This window comes from Varanus komodoensis, unplaced genomic scaffold (genome assembly GCF_004798865.1).
Source record: "Varanus komodoensis strain SLA01 unplaced genomic scaffold, ASM479886v1 scaffold1, whole genome shotgun sequence".
NCBI classification, from domain to species: Eukaryota; Metazoa; Chordata; class Lepidosauria; order Squamata; family Varanidae; genus Varanus; species Varanus komodoensis.
The window spans coordinates 6,551,708-6,568,963 of NW_025335268.1; the positions used below are offsets into that span (position 1 = coordinate 6,551,708).

At 40.8% G+C, this 17,256-nt stretch overlaps 1 protein-coding gene across 2 annotated transcripts in view; it reads right to left on the bottom strand.

Annotated features, from left to right (window-relative positions):
* The window catches only part of TP53BP2 (tumor protein p53 binding protein 2), a 63,318-nt gene that overhangs the window by 7,599 nt on the left and 38,463 nt on the right, over nucleotides 1–17,256 (bottom strand). For both annotated transcript variants that reach the window (XM_044432715.1, XM_044432632.1), the window contains 10 exons: nucleotides 16,144–16,318; nucleotides 13,691–13,872; nucleotides 13,195–13,359; nucleotides 12,729–12,963; nucleotides 10,979–11,107; nucleotides 10,226–10,380; nucleotides 9,067–9,550; nucleotides 6,339–7,117; nucleotides 882–1,019; nucleotides 517–650 (listed from right to left, as the gene is read on the bottom strand). In XM_044432715.1, coding sequence (XP_044288650.1) covers nucleotides 517–650; nucleotides 882–1,019; nucleotides 6,339–7,117; nucleotides 9,067–9,550; nucleotides 10,226–10,380; nucleotides 10,979–11,107; nucleotides 12,729–12,963; nucleotides 13,195–13,359; nucleotides 13,691–13,872; nucleotides 16,144–16,318 — 2,576 coding nt within the window. The remainder of the gene's footprint in view (nucleotides 1–516; nucleotides 651–881; nucleotides 1,020–6,338; nucleotides 7,118–9,066; nucleotides 9,551–10,225; nucleotides 10,381–10,978; nucleotides 11,108–12,728; nucleotides 12,964–13,194; nucleotides 13,360–13,690; nucleotides 13,873–16,143; nucleotides 16,319–17,256) is intronic.

Here is a 17,256-nt window from a genome sequence, read left to right on the forward strand (position 1 = left end):
AAAAATGGCCCATTAAAAGCTTATGGAAGAGGGCAGGAAGAATTATTGACTCCTTTTACTGCTAACAGTTGTATTTCACCACAATGGTTTTCTGAAGGAGAAACTGCTACAAATGACCAATACAGGTATCCCATTTTATTCCTGCAATTACAGTACAGTAGCCAATTTCAACTGAAGAATCCCACTTTTGCCATCTCTAAACACAGGCTGCTCTTCAGATTTCACTTTAGTACTTTCACTGAAGGGCTCTGTTTCACTTCAGAAATTAAGTCTGCTCCAGAGTTTCATTCAAGAGCTGTTCAAACCATCTATTCTAGTGGTGGCAAGTCCATAAAGAGAGTTTCCCTGTCAGGTAGAGAAACAGCAGTGGAACTGGAACTGTTACATTTATTTACTCTTTTTCATATCATTTCTTAAATTCAGATGACCCTCTCAGTACGTCCAGCATATCAGAAGGATCCTGCAGCACATTAACTGTTCGGTGCTAATTCAAAGAAGTTAAAGATCATCCCTTACCATCCATCACTATCTGCAGCATTTACATTTACACCAAACTGTACCAGGAATTTCACAATCTCTGTGTGACCAGCACATACAGCATTGTGCAGCGCAGTGATGCCCTCATCATTGGGCAAACTAGGATCTTCAACCTATGGAGCAAAAGAAAGAAGCAAAAAATCCTAAGTAAATGTTTATATTGTTCCTAGTACCTTCTTATATCACCCTGTTTATTGTATATGTGAACCTGTATTATATCATCATCTGACAGTACTCAGAAGTGGAACTCTACATGCCAGCCTTAGATATAACTGTAACCAATGCAGCTTCAAAGAAGCATCCAAAAGCTTTATTCTTTGATACAGTGTACACAGAACATATACCTCATAAATGATTCGCTGTACAAGGTCAAATTCTCCCTCAAGAGAGGAATCTAGGAGCAGAGCAAGGGGATTGAATTTCACTCGCATTCCATGGGAAATCCTGTCTGAGCCCGCTTTGCGTAAGTTTGTTCTTTTCCCCTGGAGAGAAAAATAAGTCCACAGTTTGTAAGAATGTTGAAACTGAAAAATCAAGACTATAAAACTGAAACATTTTCAGAATAACAATCAGCATTTAGGCCACATACTTCTCTTCAAATCATGGGGAGAGGCTGCTAATGACTTTGGACATGATAATGAAAGGAAAGGCAAAAAATAGAGGGCTAAGAAGCAAAGTCTGGAAAGCACAAAAAAAGACTTAAACAGGTAACTGAATAAGGGTGGGTGTGCAAACATGAAAAACACAGCAACGTACCCCCCACACACACATCAAGGAACTTCATGAATGTGAAGAGAAGCGGTTGGTTGATGAATAGGTTGATGCTGTACCAGAAACAAGGGGCAGGATCATTATTAACGTAGCAAGTACAAGTATCAGAGTGGGCTGATAAGGGTGTTTAGCCCACTTACAACTGCCATCACCTGACACTTCAGTTGGAGGCAAAAATGAAGGGTCAAAACTTAAAAGTATAGGTAGTCAAGCAATATCTGTGATTTCATAATGGAGAAAATACTTGGCCAAGATCCAAGATGTTTACTAAATTTCCAGTCTCAGCATTTTCTTTAGTTATTTTTGAAAGCATAAATACTTTATTCGTATTTTATATGCTGCCCCACTCGCAGAGGCTCTGGGCAGTTCACAAGAGATAAAAAACAACAATAACAACAACAACAAAACCCAAATAAAACAAAAGTGGGTACTACTCTGGGAAGGTCAGTTGGAAGAGCTACATATTTAACTTCCTCTTGAAGGTAGCAATATGGGATACCTGGTGCATCTCCCCTAGCAGGCTGTCGTGGTTTAGGGGCAACCACTAAGAAAGTTCTCTGGGTAATTGATATTAATCTTGTAAAAGCAAACTTCAAAAGATTATCTTCAAAGGACCTAACCAGGGAAGATGGAATATATGGGCAAAGATGCTCCTCAAGGTATTTTGGACCCAAGCCATTAAGGGCTTTAAAGGTAATTACCAATACTTTGTACTGCAAATGCAGAGACTTTAATATTGGTGATATATGGTCTGTCCCTAATGTCCCAGAGACCAATGTGTCTGCCATATTTTGTATTAGCTGCAGTTTCCCAAGTAGGCACAAGGGTAAACTGTATGCAGAGTGCGCTATAGAAATCAACCCTGAAAGTTATCAGCACATGCAGTACTGTTTTCACATCATTTCTTCCAGGAACAGATCCAGTTGGTGAATCCACTGAAGCTGGTAACAAGCACTCTTGACCATGGCTTCTATCTGTGTGGATATCTAAAGATCAAGCAGCACCCCCCAAACTATGAAATGTTCTTTCCGAGGGAGTGTGACCTTCATTGAGAATTTGTTGACACACACCTGAGCCTGGATTTGAACCCTGAACAGCAAGCACTTCCATTCTGCCTGGATTCAACTTCAATTTGTTTCTCCCAGCTCATTACCAGCTTCAGAGGAAAGACATTGTCTCTACATGCAGCAGCAGATGGTGGTAAGGAAAAAAAGATCTTGGTGTCATCAGCATATTGGTAACACCCTGAGCCACTCCTCTCGGTGATCTCTCCTAGCAGCCTCATGTAGATGTTAAATAGCACTGGAGACAAACTGGAGTCCTGAGGGACCTTACAAGCCTGCTCCTTCTTGGAGGAGCGACTGTCTCCAAGCATCACCATATGGAATTGACCTGAGAAGTAGGAATGGAACCAATGCAAGGCAGTGTCCCTAATTCCCAACAGATGATCCAGAAGGATATTATGGTTTATAGAATCAAAGGCTGATGAGAGATCCAACAGAACCAACAGGGACGCACTCCCCCTGTCAATTCGGAGTTGTAGATCATCCACTAGAGACAAGCAGACTCAACGCTATCCTGCTCTGAAGCCAATCTGAAATGGATTCAGAAAGTCGTTATTATTCAGGCCCACCTGGAGACACCACCACCTCAATCACCTTACGAAGAAGTGGTGTATCTGCAACTGATTAAAGTTGATAAGGTCCAAGGGGTTCAAAATTGGTTTCTCAAGGAGAGGTCATACAATAGCCTCCTCCAGGAATCCTACCCTCTCTAAAGGAGTCATTGATAAGACATAATAGCTCAGTCAGTGCCTCCGTCCCCTGGACTACCAGACAAGATGGGCATGAATGGAAAGGGCAGGTGGTTTTTCTCATCTCTCAACTGTCAACCTTATGAGGGCTTTCAAACTGAAATTGATCCAAAGACTAGGGGGTATTGGGGTTGACTAACTACCTAAATTGCTCTGTTGGACATGATGCTCTCTGTAAAGTGTTTTGTGGAGATAAGTCTAGATTTCTGCCATATGTACTCTAGTCATCATTCTTCCTGTTTCATACATTGGAGTTCCTCTGTATAGTAGTAAGCTCTTTTAGAAGAGGATGGAGAGGATGCTCAGGAACAGTTGTGTCTAAGGCCCTAGTCAGTGCCATTTTGTTACCAGGAACTCAACAGGATTGCTGACAGAAGTAGCCAAAAAGCCCCCGAGAGCTGACTGGACACCTACTGGAACCATATGTTTTGGGGGGCAGACCATTCTAATAGGACCATTATCTCTGCAGAGGCACAAAGAAAGGCTGTGATTTCAGCCTTGATCAAGTAATGATCTGACCTAGGCAAGACTGAGTATATAGAAACCCCAGTCTTCAAAACCAGCTGTTCATAACCTAATGTAGCATCAAGCATGTATCTAGCAGTATGTGTGGGTCCAGAGACCAACTAGGACAGGCCCATGGCTGTCATGGTCATCATTAACTAATGAGCAGCACCTGATGAACTAGACGCATAAGCAACACTGAAGTTCCCTAGGATTAGCAGCCTGGGGGATTCCAACACCAGTTCTGAGACCAGTTTTGTAAGTTCAGCCAGAAATTCTGCTAAGCAACAAGGTGTTCTATATACCAGCTGAATCACCAGTCTGTCCTTGGACCCCCGTCTCAAGTACACACATTCAAAGCATTTCAGTTCCTTGACAAAGTGCCTGGTCAATGGGATGGTATTCCTACAGTTCAGAGCCACAACACCCCCTCACCTACATTCCCTTACTCGCTCCACAACACAACAGCCAACTAGGAGGTCCTGTGCCCATATCTGTGTCTTCTTCCAGCCAGTTCTCTGTGAGACAGGCCAAGTTGACCCCCTCATCCCCAGTCAGATCACAAATGATTACTGTTTTATTACAGACCAACCTGACATTCAAAGGAACAGTGAAAGGGATACTTAGAATTAGTTACCCAATCTTAAAGCAAGGCCTTTACTACTTGCCCTTTAGCATTTGAAAACTGAAAATGTATACTATGGAATTTGTTCACATGGAGAAACTTGGGAGGATCAAACATTTTACAGCTATGTGAAATACAACTCAGATTCTGTAGGGTGTTATTCCCCACCCAGGATTTCTTGTTTTATTACAATGATAGACTTCAGCTGGTTGAGAAGCTGCAATAAACACTATTCAGAGGCATATGTAAATTTTGACAGATGTCAGGCTAAAAAACATCAACAGAAATGAGTCATGTTGTCTTCAGTTCAATTCATACTGTAAAGCGGGGAAAAAGACTCCTCTCTTTTTAGCAATTTGGAAGATATCTTTCAAGTATAAGAGCATGCATGCCTTTTAAGAGTAACATTACTACACTCCAAAATAACATTACTATTCTGTGTTTAAATATTAAAAAAGGCCAACTAGCATTTCCATGGGGAATTTATATCTAGCTCAAACATTTGGACACTATATCTTGCTATTCCTCTCCACCACCAATTCCACAGTCCTTGAGGTTATTTTACTGCCCTTGTCATTCTGATAATCCAAGAAGGAAATTGCCCTGTTGGGTTCAAACATCACACTAACCAACCTGAGAACAAACAACTTTAAACAACTCTGTGAAACAACTCTGTTTCAGGGTGGCTTCTTTGCACTGATCTACTAACAAAAGGAAAGTTGCTTTGCATTTGGATATCATTTAGGACTCTCTGTAGCCGCCTGAGTTGATATCCAACTGTGCCTTAGTATGAAGTGCAACTGAATCACTGTCTAAGGAAGTGGTATTTGGAGATTCCCCTCCCCGCATTTTTAAACAAAAGATTTAGGATACATTTAACCTCCCTGATAGTTACTGTAGCACATTAAGGGAGTCTTAGTAAGATTTTTCCATAGCAAATCTTAGAGGGAAAGGATTCCAAAGCAAATCCATTAGAGAAAATGGTAAGAAAACAAAACAGAGTCCAATAGCCAATTCAGAACCAAAGACAGCAACAGCAAAAATATTTTTTGAGAGTCAGTGTGGTGTTAGTGGTTAAGAGTACAGGGCTGGGAGTCAGAAGTTCTGAGTTCTAGCCCCCACCCAACCATGAAGTTCACTGGGTGACTTTGAGCAAGTTCCTCAGTCTCAGCTCAACCTACCATATGGGGTAGTTACGAGAATAAGATGGAGAGGTGGAGGAGAAATATGTAACCCACCTGGAGTTCCTTGGAAGGAAAAAAGCTGGGTTATTCTGAGACTGAGCGTGCAAATTGTTGGGTTGAGGTGGGGGGGGCATGCAGAAAGTTTATCTGCTTCTTAATTAGTGGCAATGGTCTACCTGTGCTGGCAAGCACCTAGAGTTCTTTGTAATATTGATCTGGCTCATCTATGATGGATCAAGTTCATCTTGCTTTGCTTAAGCCCCAATGTGCCATGACCAGGTACAATTTTAAATATTCAACCTCTGATCAAGGTGATTGGGAAATTGCCATGTCATGCAAACCCAACCACTGAGGATTATCTGAGAGTTAAACAACCCTCAACTCTTGGTTTGTAGTAGGATAATGCAAGGATTAATGCTCAAATAACCCACTGTGGCCTAGTTAGTATGATGCAGCAACCACCCTGATCAGAGACTATGTATTCAAAATGGTGCCCAGCAAATTTTGCACGAGTTTGCCTCTTACCATTTTCAGATCATTCATAGTTCTAACACTGTGATCCAGAAACATTGCGTAGAATATCTAGTACTTGCTTCAAGAAGAGATAATGAATAATTGCCTTCAGTAAGACCTGACTCATTTACATGAAGTTTGTCCTTCAGGACTATAACCTTTTCTACTATAACAAACAATTCATTCAGCATCAAAGTTCATCCTTCTGTCTCTTCAGTACAAACAGGGTTTCCATCAGGAGGTTAGAAGATATTGCAAAACAGCAATGTGTGGCTGACAATCAATAAAGCTGTGTCACCTTGAGTACAAAGTGCTCTAAACTGCGGAAGTGGCACAGCATACCACCTTGACAATGAGTGCCTAAAATGATGGAAATGATGCTTCTACTTACAGGTGGTAAAGAGAACTGCCCAGTGACTTCGGGTGGTCGCATACTAAATGAGTCCTCTCCAAAACTCTCTGGTTCTCCTGAAGGATAAGGTGGTGGTGGGTAGGGAGGATATTCTTCCATGTACATTTCTATGGGCAAGGGCACATCTAGACTGGGTTCTTCCATTTCAGGCTGAGTAAGAGGAGTGTTGTCAGATGTCATTTCAGGAACCCTATCTAGTCCTGGTGAAGGCAAAGAACTTGTGTTCTGATCAGTTTTTGGGTTTTCTGCCTCCTCTGCAATAGCTGGCTCAGGTGGTATAGGAACCACTTCTTTCACTGCTTCTGTGCTTAGGTAAGGGTTTGGGACTTCAACTGAGCTCTCCGTAATGGCTGGTGAGGCTTGCTTTGATGGGTATGATGGTGCTGAAATTGTCTCCATAGCAGCCAGAGTTGTTCTTTGGTACAAAAGTTTCTGAATATTGGGGCCATTAGGACCCTCTGGCTCAGTAATGGAACTACGTTTCTTCAGTGGTCTTGGTGCATTGGACAGCTTCTTCCGAAGAGCCTCCAGATCTGCATCACTTTGATTTCTGTAAGGATTTGACAAGAAAGGCAAAAGCTTTGTTGGACTGAGTGGACGAGGAATACGTTCTGTTTCGTTATTTTCACTGGCTGAGGCTGTAATCTCCATTTCAGGCTCTGGACTGGCTGGCTTGCCTTGAGTATTTGAATACACATTCTCCATCTGCTGCTGTTGATTTGGAGTACCAGCTCCAGCAATAACTGGCTTCCCATACACTGAGGAGCAATTCAGAAAGTAAGCCATAAAACATTTAGCAAGGAAAGCAAGCACGTGTAGAATTTACTACTAAACACTTTGCATGAATAAAACTTTACATAAATTCAGCTTGACTCAACACTGTGAATATCAGCTATTGCTCCTGTCAATCATACACATGAACTCCCCTCTCTCCCATACCTTGGGGAATATAACAAAGCATAAGGAATTCTGAGTTTTGTTCTTCCGCCTTTTTTATTTTAAGTGACTCCTTCTTTCATTTCGACTAACACATTTTTGTTGCAGACAAGCCCCAAATAATATAAAATACCTTTGGGAGGAAGAGATTAGTTAGAGAAGCCTTCTGAGCACCAAAGGGGGTAGAGACCTGAATAGCTTGCTGCTCTTTGGTTCAATAGCCACCCAGTCATTTGAGGACATGTACCTGATCTTTCACCTCATGCTGACAGCTCCTATGGTAGCATAAGGGTGGGAGAGGTGTGCATGCATAACCACTAGTCTGTGCACTTTCAGTGGATACTTCATCTTCAAAATAATTTCAATCATCCATATACCTAGAGTTTTTGCCAGCCCTTATCCCCAAGCAAAAACTCTTATCTTTAAGCTGTGGTCAGCCCTGCTTTTGCTACCATTCTGATCAACATAGCGTTACCCACTTTATACATAGGAGAGATTACATTTGTTCAATTTCTGCTGTGAAATTAACACTAAACAAAAAATGAACATTAGCTCTAACCATTGCAGCAAATGTATGAACCTCTGCAAGTTTTATATATATAATGGATAAATTATTTATTTTCCATTTCCCCAAAAAAAGAACTTGACTTTGTAGCTGTGGGGAAAGAGCAGGAGGAGAACAGTGTGAGAGAGAAAGCCCTCAGTAAGAAAAAGAAGGTATTTTCATGAATCTTAAATAGCTTGAGTCCAGAATAAATTGATGCAATTTAGTTCCCATTAAAAATGAGGTTTCACTTAATCATAACCTTCTGTATTGTTTCCATGGCTCTAACTGCAATTAACTTATTCTATATTCAACTCAATATATGACTAAAGAGATGTGACTAGACCAGAATATTTTAATATATTCCTTGAATTCTCAGTATGGATGACATTAATGTCTTACAATACAGCAGGGATGAGCGACCTGAGACCCTCTAGATCATGGGTCCTCAAACTACGGCCTGCGGGCTGGATCCGGCCAGCCATAGCTCGCCACGCGTGCGCACACACGCAGCAAGGTGCCGGCTTGCTCGCAAGGACATAGTTTTGGACTCGCTTGGAGAAAAGGATCTCTGCACACACATGCCCCTGCTTTTCTGCGTGCACATGTGCCCCCCCCCCAGCCCGGCCCATGCTCCCTGTCCATACTGCCTTGGCAGCCTGTGCCCATCCCTGGCACCTTTCAACTGGCCTCCTATTCAAAATGTTTGAGGACCCCTGCTCTACATGCTTTGGTGAGGGATTACAGAAGTTGTACACTAAAACATCTGTAGGACCACAAGCTGCTCACTTCTGGCAGATGACCTCCCCTCACTTCTCTAACGCAGTGATAGGCAAGCCTTCTTGGGTCCATGGTACAATTGGCAATTTAAGAAACTGTCCAAGGCACCATCATAATGACAAAATGGATGCAGTACAAAAGAAAGCATCCTGTAGCCATTCTTCATTTCCAAAGCCCCATGCATGGCCCAGAGGCCATCATGAGAAAAGAAGATGGCAGCAGCTGGAGGCATTTTACTTCAAAGCAATTCCAGCTGCCAGTAACAAACTTTGTTATTTAAAAAACAGCTGGGAGAGATGGGATCCTTATTGGGTGGTAAAGACATTCTCCAAGGGTGTGCAGGTATCTGCAAACACCACTTTCTCTACTCCTGATTCAGCAAATCTATGTTTCCTTTGGTGAAACAAAGCATGCCTTGAAAAAGCAAAACGATATCCAAACACTCACCACTTGGAAAATGCGGTCCTCTGGTTTGTGCCCTTGTCAGGGCACTCTGCACTGCCTGCTGAAAGTTCTTTCCGGGAGTCTGCTGTTTTGTGTACATGCTGTAGATTGAACTTGCAGCCACAGTCTGCGGCTTTCGGAAAGGCGGTGGAGGGGCCTCTTTTGTTGGCTGTGGGGTGAAAGGTCTCACAGCTGCTGCAGGAGGGCTTTCTTGCTTAGGAAGAGTCAAATCCGGGTTAGTGGCAGGGCCACTTGGGGACACACAAATTCTTTGCTGAACCTGCTGAGATCCTGGTGGTGTCAGTGAGGTTGGTGGTTTCTGTTTGCTTCCCACAGCTGCAATTGTCAGAGGCAACTTCTGGACATTACCATCAGACTTAACATCTGGAGGGGACAGCTGAGTGGCTTGACCAAAGTAAGGTAAATTGATCTGTTTTGGTTTGGTGGGAACAGGTGGTGGTACTTTTGCCACATTTTTAGCACCCATCTGCAAGGTAAAACAGTAACTAAAAAGTAAAAAACCATTCCAACACTGGTGGGTCAAAGGTGAAACTATCTCACTAGAGCAAATCAAAGACACACACAGGTCTGCAAAGATACTCAGATATTACTATCTCATATCCTTGCTCATGAATAGTTGCAGCTTCAAAATAAATTGATAAATAAATATATATATTTAGATAACATTCCCAGTTATTTCTCTGTTCTTCACTTGGTAACAGATATACTGGACCCATGTCATGGGCAGCATCATGCTGCAGCTCTGCGTTAAGACTAAAAGAGGCAAATTGTTTTTGCACAAACTTATTTTAAAGATGTTTATCCCCTCCCGTACTCCTAAAGGCAGATGGCATAATTTTCTGCTCAATCACACAAAGAAACATCCCTCTGTAAGAGAGATTTGCCATTATGTCCTGTCTAACAGATGGAAAATTTATGGCAGAGGTTACCATTTGCCAAAACCACCCACCAAGCCCTGACCTCACCCAAAACCAAATACCAAGTCTCATATTATGGCCAGTAGTTCAAGCTTGCTAATGAGACAATCAGAAACTTGGCACAGATTCATAACCGTGCTACCACATGGGTTTAGATACATCTGCTATGATTAGAGAGAAAGAACAGGTAAGAATTTAAGAGACACCACACATTTTCTGAATACCTGGCCATCACGCAAGAGGTCTTCACTACTCTGGTTTTTTCGTAGTATACCTGTTGTGGGCGTTGTAGTACTGGCATTGGATTCAACAGAATCAAACATGGAAAAGGGACGTACTTTCTTCTCTCTTTCTCTAAGAGGAACTTCTCCATCCCCAGCTAAAAGAGAAAGTCTAAAGTGAAATATTTCAATATTTGTTAAAATTTAAATAAAAAGTTATTGCTGTTGTTAAAAATGGCAAACTGTACTTATTTCATACAGCTAGCAGAGAAAATAAACAGAGCAGAAATAACGGATTCAAAAGACTATTTCCATAGTTCAGTTCTAAGCAAAACCCTCTAGTGGAACTACATAACCTTCTTTAAAGACCCAACAAACAAGATTCAGATGGGCATTGGGAAGAGGATAGGTCACAGTACTACTATCATACCCACTATCAGGAACAACCCAGCCATGTTGGGAGTCAATCCCAATTGTCCAGACTGCAAGGTTCAATAGTATCCACCAAGCTAAAGCAGTAAGAATAGAGCAACAATCAAACCAGTTCTGTAAAAATGTTAGGCATTCCATCTAGCAGACTGAAGGAAAGCATCAGAGCTGATTAAACACATTGGTAAGCATTCTTTAAAGTACACTTTTGTAACATAAGCATGACATTTTGCTTCTCATTTTGGAAACAGGCACAAATATTTGTAAAAACTTTTAATAACCATAACACACTGCCAATGAAATAAACTCCTGCACCATAAGACTTACCCAGCCCTTCATTGCTACCATTGGCTTTTGTTGCTGAGGAAGTTAGCCCTTGGTTGATCAAGTTATCAGCAGCTGCATTATTCCAGTCATTGATAGCAAGTGGAGGTTTTGAACCAGCAGGTGTAGTTCCTGAAGAAAAAATATTAAGAAAATATTTCTCATAATTTTCCAGTAAAAAAAGATACTGGATTGTTAATGCCATTTTTATTGTTGTTCCAGAATTTCTCTTTTCTTTTGGCTTCTTGAAAAGCATCACTCTTGCAAGGACAACAATAATGCATATAAGGATGCTCTTCTCAGAATTAATAATTAATTTTAATCCAAAAGTCTACCTGCATAATTGAACTAGCATATTGAGTCACCTATGCTGAGCTAGAAAGGTGTGGGACTGCAGCCAGATGCGTGACCACATGTGGAAGCAGAGCAGGGGGGATTTGATGGCCTTACAGGCCCCTTCAACCTGACTTCCATCCTATCCTATCCTAAAACAGTAAGTGCACCTAATCATTGCGAATTTAACAAAGCTACACAGGATTCTGCTGTGGAAAAGAATACCAGCCTTGGGACCAAGTCAAACATGATGGTGAACTATCAGAAGAAACCAAATCTTGAGTACTTCCAGCATCCATACACTTGTGAAAATGCAGAAGGCTACAATTAAGTTCCTGTCCTAATAATCAGTAATCTTAGGTTTTTGGGAGGGTAGGGTGGGGTGGGGACTAATATAAACTGTATACTAATCACGAGTACACAATGTATAATTATGGCTTTCACAAGTATCCAATTGCAAGAATCTAGATACAGGAAGTCATATACAAAATAAAATAGAAACCTGTTTTATGTATCAGTAACCCACAAGAGCTATCTTTGTTTTAAACATCTGTACAAATGTACAGCAAGACCTCTGTGGATAATTTATGGTTATGGTCAACTCTTAGCAAGTCCTGTACCTCTTCTTCATACTATCTCTAAATTTCAGGGGCAGTGGTTTTGTAAAGCACTGAGCTATAACTAATATAAAGCACTGAACAGCACTGTCTGATTCCTCAGGCTATGAATATTCTGCATATCCCTTTTAAGCATCTCTCTCTCTCTCTCTCTCTCCCCCTCTCCCTCCCCCTCTCCCTCACACTCACACACACACACACAGTTTCATGCAGTGTAGTTCACCTTCTAATCAAAGTATCTGCATTATTAAAGAGTAAAGCTTACATTCATAAACTTTCTTGCTCTCCTTATAAACAAAAGTAGGATTCCTGCATACCAGAATGAACTAATATATCAAGCCATTAGTGCTTCACATTTGGATGACTTATTTGTTCCTAGTAGTTCCAAGCACAGTGTTATCCAATCAAATCTAATTTTCGGAATTCTGTGTGAACACTGATGCTAACACAGCATAGAATATTAATGAAACTCATGTTAAGAAAAAATCGGCCTTAGATAACTTTCTTTTGTGCTTTAAGTATATTGAATATCTGTGTTTTGCATTTACAGCAATAGAGTCCAGTTTTCAATCCATCATACAAAATAAAAGAACTACCTATCTAAAAGTTGGTTAAGATGAATGAAGAAAACAGAAAAGTAGATGTATCACTGTTGATTTCAGAAAAATAAATGATATTCAGTAGACTAATTGTTGAACCTAGCTTCTTACATATCAAGCTGCTGATAAATCAGAACAGGTGATGAAAGGAAAGGCCAACATATTTCGTACAACTAACAGCCAGAAGAAAAAACTGTTCATTACCAGGAGCTTTCATTTGTGAAAGAACTCCAGCCCTCATATTTGGAAGAGTTTGGGTTTTCAATGGACCATCTGCAGCCTGTAAGGTTAAAGTCCCATCTGGAAAGGCTGGTTTCACCAAAGGTTCATTCCTTGAGGCAATACGTGGCATGGTGGAGGACTGGATGTAAGGACCAACAGCTGCCACTCGACTTGGAGTCGACACCACTGGTTGTGGCTGATTGCCATCTGAAGGCACCTAAACAAGAGGCATAAAGATTAACAAAGAATCTGCAACACAGCCCATAGTGGGGGGAAATTCAGTTGGATTACTTAGCTGCATCCTTCAGTACAATCAAAATGGCTTTCCTGCTACAAGGGAAGTGCTAGCGATTTAATATATATAGCCTTTCAGCACCCTTTTGTCATCACCCAGTAAGTTAAATATGCTTCAGTAAAAGAACAATAATTTTGGGATTTTGGCACGTACCGGTACATTCTCCTTTTGCTGTAGTGCTGCCTTTTTCTTCCACAGTCGTTCCCTTAGCTCATTAACACGCTTATCCATAACTGCCACCTCTGAGTTTCGTTTGTTTAAACAGTCCCTCTGTTGCTGCAGCTTGGCATTCTGCTCCTGGTTCAGTTTGTTCCTCAACTGAATGCATTCAGGAGGGGAAATCAAGAATGCAAAACAAATATTTTTCAGGGTGGCTGCCATGCACTTGATATATTTTTAAAGATGTGAGTTGTTAAAAGGTTAGAAGTTCTATGCAAGCAAGTTCTGCTTAGGCTTTGCTTCTTTGCACAGCATGCCAGGTAGTTAAAAAATCTACACTGAGAACACAGATGAAGAAGTAACATCAGACATTGCATGCTTCTGACTTTGTCAGAAAAGATGAAAAGTCAAAGCCAGTTCTTTTGCAAGGCAATATGGGACTTGCCCCTTTAGCCATGATTGCAGGCTTGCAGAAGAGATTTACAGTTACCTGAAGCTCCTTGTAGAGGCGGTCAAGTTCAGCTACAGCAGACTGGTTGTCGTGGTAACCATCAATTCGGCCATTCTTCAACATCTCCAATTGCCTGGTAAGTTCCTCTACCTTTGACACAGCCAGTACCAGTTCTCGCTGTTTTTGCTGGAACAAACTGTTCATCTGCTCAATCTCCTCCACTGAAGAGGAAGACAGAATACAATAGCTGTGACTGAGAAATGCCCAAATGTTGGCTGCTTCCAAGGCAGCTGTTAAGGGGACAGGAACGCCTTCTAACACAGAGCTGAAAGAAGACTACACCAAATTACAGATTTTATAAAGGATCTCTATCATAGGAAAAGTTTTCTTCACTGTATTATTACTAACAACCATAGAACTATACAAGAACATTATGTTCTGTTAAGGAAGATATTCAATTCTGGAGGCTAAAATGAAGCAAATGAGTGAGAAAAGGCATGTATGTACTGTCCAAGTTTAAGAGATGAAGTTTTGTTCTGGGAGAGTTAGCCACTAGCCAATGCTTTTTAATGTGAATTGATTCAAATTTTTCCTATGTATGGGACGTATAAAATGATGTGGGGCAGGAGATATAAATTAAGTCCATTAATTAATTTAAAACTGCATTGAGCCAGTTTGTTCAAACCAGGAATTGGCCAGGGCATTTGAGTGCAGATAAGCATATTTCCTCCTACACATTTGCCACTTCTGTTTTCATGTAACAGCCTAGGGCCGTTCCATAATGTGTGAACCCAGTAGATCTGGGTTGTTTATGGACATCCAAGTTAGGGTTTGGCCTGGACAAACAATAAGCAACAACCAGCACACTAATTCACAGATGTGCACTCATAAATAGCATATGTGTTTTTTGATAATTCAGACTAGGTCAGACAGTATTTAAACAACACGGTGAGGAACAGGAAAATTTGAGTCAAGTTGTTCTAGTTATTTTCAAATTTTGACATATGTATTAAAGTGAGGGGAAATATCAAAGTACTGAGAAAACCAACATTATTTATACTGTAGTAGTCAATGAATGTAGCTTTCTGAAAGATAAAAACAGGGGAATATAACTCATTTTAACCCTTAGGAATTTTTTTTCCTGGAGTTATATGCATGCAGTAGTCAGGGCAAATGGTACTCCTCCTCCTTCTCTCCAATACTCTCTTCCTCCCCGCCCCCTCTGTATGTATCCTTCCTGTCTTTCTCTTCCTCTCTCCCTCTGCATTTTTAGTCTCTCCTTCCTCACTTTTGTATCTTGCCAAATCAACATGCCCAACAGTTTCTACTAAATTTCAGATGAATACCTATATTACTCTGTTTTGAAGGGGGAAAATGACAACTTCTAGCACCATGAAAGTTTCCTGTATATAATAGAGAGATAAGAAAGTACTAGAAGGAAGTTTCTGCTTAGCATGAGTGCATATTATCATCCTGCAAGTCAGCAATGAATAGGAGGGCTGTAGTCTGCAACTCTACTGCTGCAATCTGAGGAAAGCAAAGCCTGGCATCCCTGAAGAACCACAACAGGACAAGAACAAACTAAGATATGCTCTATTCACAGGGATTGAGAACTTCCAAGTACTGCATCTAGCCCAAAGAAACTGTGAATTCTTCCTACAAAAATTGTTGCTGTCTTCTCCAGTCTCAGCAGGGGAAAAGGTAAAATGGGGAGGGGTCGTGATGGCAGTGAATACAGCCAGACCACTGACACTGTACAGCCCACTGGAAGTGGTGGCAATCTCTGCTCAAACTATCTACTACAAGACACTTCAAGCGGCACATAGTTCAAATGCTGCTAAATCAACAAATGCTTGCTAAATGAGCTGATCAAGGGGCAGGATTTCTATATCAAAGTATTAGTACTACTATTTTTAATATTTATCTAGTTCTAATAGCATGCTAGGTGCTTATTTTTCCCCAAAATTAGCAGTACATATAAAATGATCTATTTCTCAAGAATTTGCTACTTTTCTTTTGTTACCAGTAGATCATTCCCATTTCCATTCATAAATCAATGTCAATACTTCAATATATGAAATTATTTTAAATGGCTGTGAGGAGCGCATTTTATGCCACTAATTATTTCTGAGTTGTCTTCCAACCCAGAAAGAGCCCTCCATGAGACTTAGAATTTTAAACAGTTCAAGCACAAAAGCATTTAATAAACCTTGGTAGTTTATCAACTACCCCCATGCATGCTGGTTGGACGCTGGCTCATTTCCCTAATTACCCTTACTGGGTAATTACACGTGAAACCCTCAAACGTCTTGAGGTACTTAATGAACTACACAGAACCCATGACTCTAAGAAATAAAAAAAACAAGCCACCCTTGCCAATACAGATGACATGCAGTACAACTGAGGAAGCCTGAATTGACAACCTGGAGCCCAAGGACACTGCAACTTACAAATCATAACAGGCAGTGATAAGACAATCACACAAAGCTCACCTAGTTTCCCATTACTGAGTCGTTTCTGCTCCACATGGCCTTTGAGAGCTCTTACTTTCTTCAACTTAGCTTCTTGATTCTCAGCAATTTCTTTTAACTTTTTGAGTTTTTCCTGTTCTGCAGCTTGCTGCTGCTGCTGCTGATCCTGCTGTTTCAGAAATTTTAAACGCTGCTCCTAAAGATGAATAAAACAAGCATTATGCTAATTTTGCATAAGTTTATATAATAGCAATACACTGATGACATAGGATATCTGGAAGAGATGAAACATGGTACATGTCTGCAGCAGTTCACTTGATTAATGTAATTAGAAAACCTCCCATAATACTGAAGGAAAAAGATGTTAAGGAACTAAACAAATGGTTTAGCATTTGCATATTTAACCACCAGTAGAAAGCAGAGAGAAAGCAAAAGTGAAGGGAAGTGAAGGTGTGTAATTTGACTAATGAGAATTTAGTTCTAGAGGAAAGGGTTAGAGACCTCCCCCCACCCAGTAATTTCCTATTTTGAAAAAAGAGCTAGGGAATTGATCTTAGATCTGTCAGCATTGCTTGAAGTTTATCAACAGCAGACAAAGTATCTTTCAAGGAAGCTCATGTTCTGTTAGTAATCTTCCCAGATGAACAAGAACTATGCTTCTAAGGAACCAGGGCAGGGGTCAGCAACCCATGGCTCTGGAGCTGCATGTGGCTCTTTCATCCCTCTGCTGCATCTCCCTGCTGCTCAAAATATGCGTCACAACCGCCAATGTGTGACACCTGCCAGCACGCAATTTATTAAGCTTTTTGACCCCAGTAGGCCAACCATGGATAAATCCCAGAAAAGAAAAGTTTCAGAAGAAAACAGAACATTTAATGGTATATGGGCAGATCCATTTGCTTTCACTGCTGACGAGACTGGTTTACCAGTATGCTTAATATGTGGTGAGAAATTGGCAAACAACAAAATGTTGCAAGACATTTCCAGAATAAACACACAGCCTTTGCTGAAAAATATCCAGATGGAGATGAGAGAAAAAAAGCCATTTCAGAACTGATGTGGAAGGTTGATCTGAGCAAAAATCATAATTTAAGTCCAGCTTTTATTTCATAAATATGAGGAGGAATCAAATAC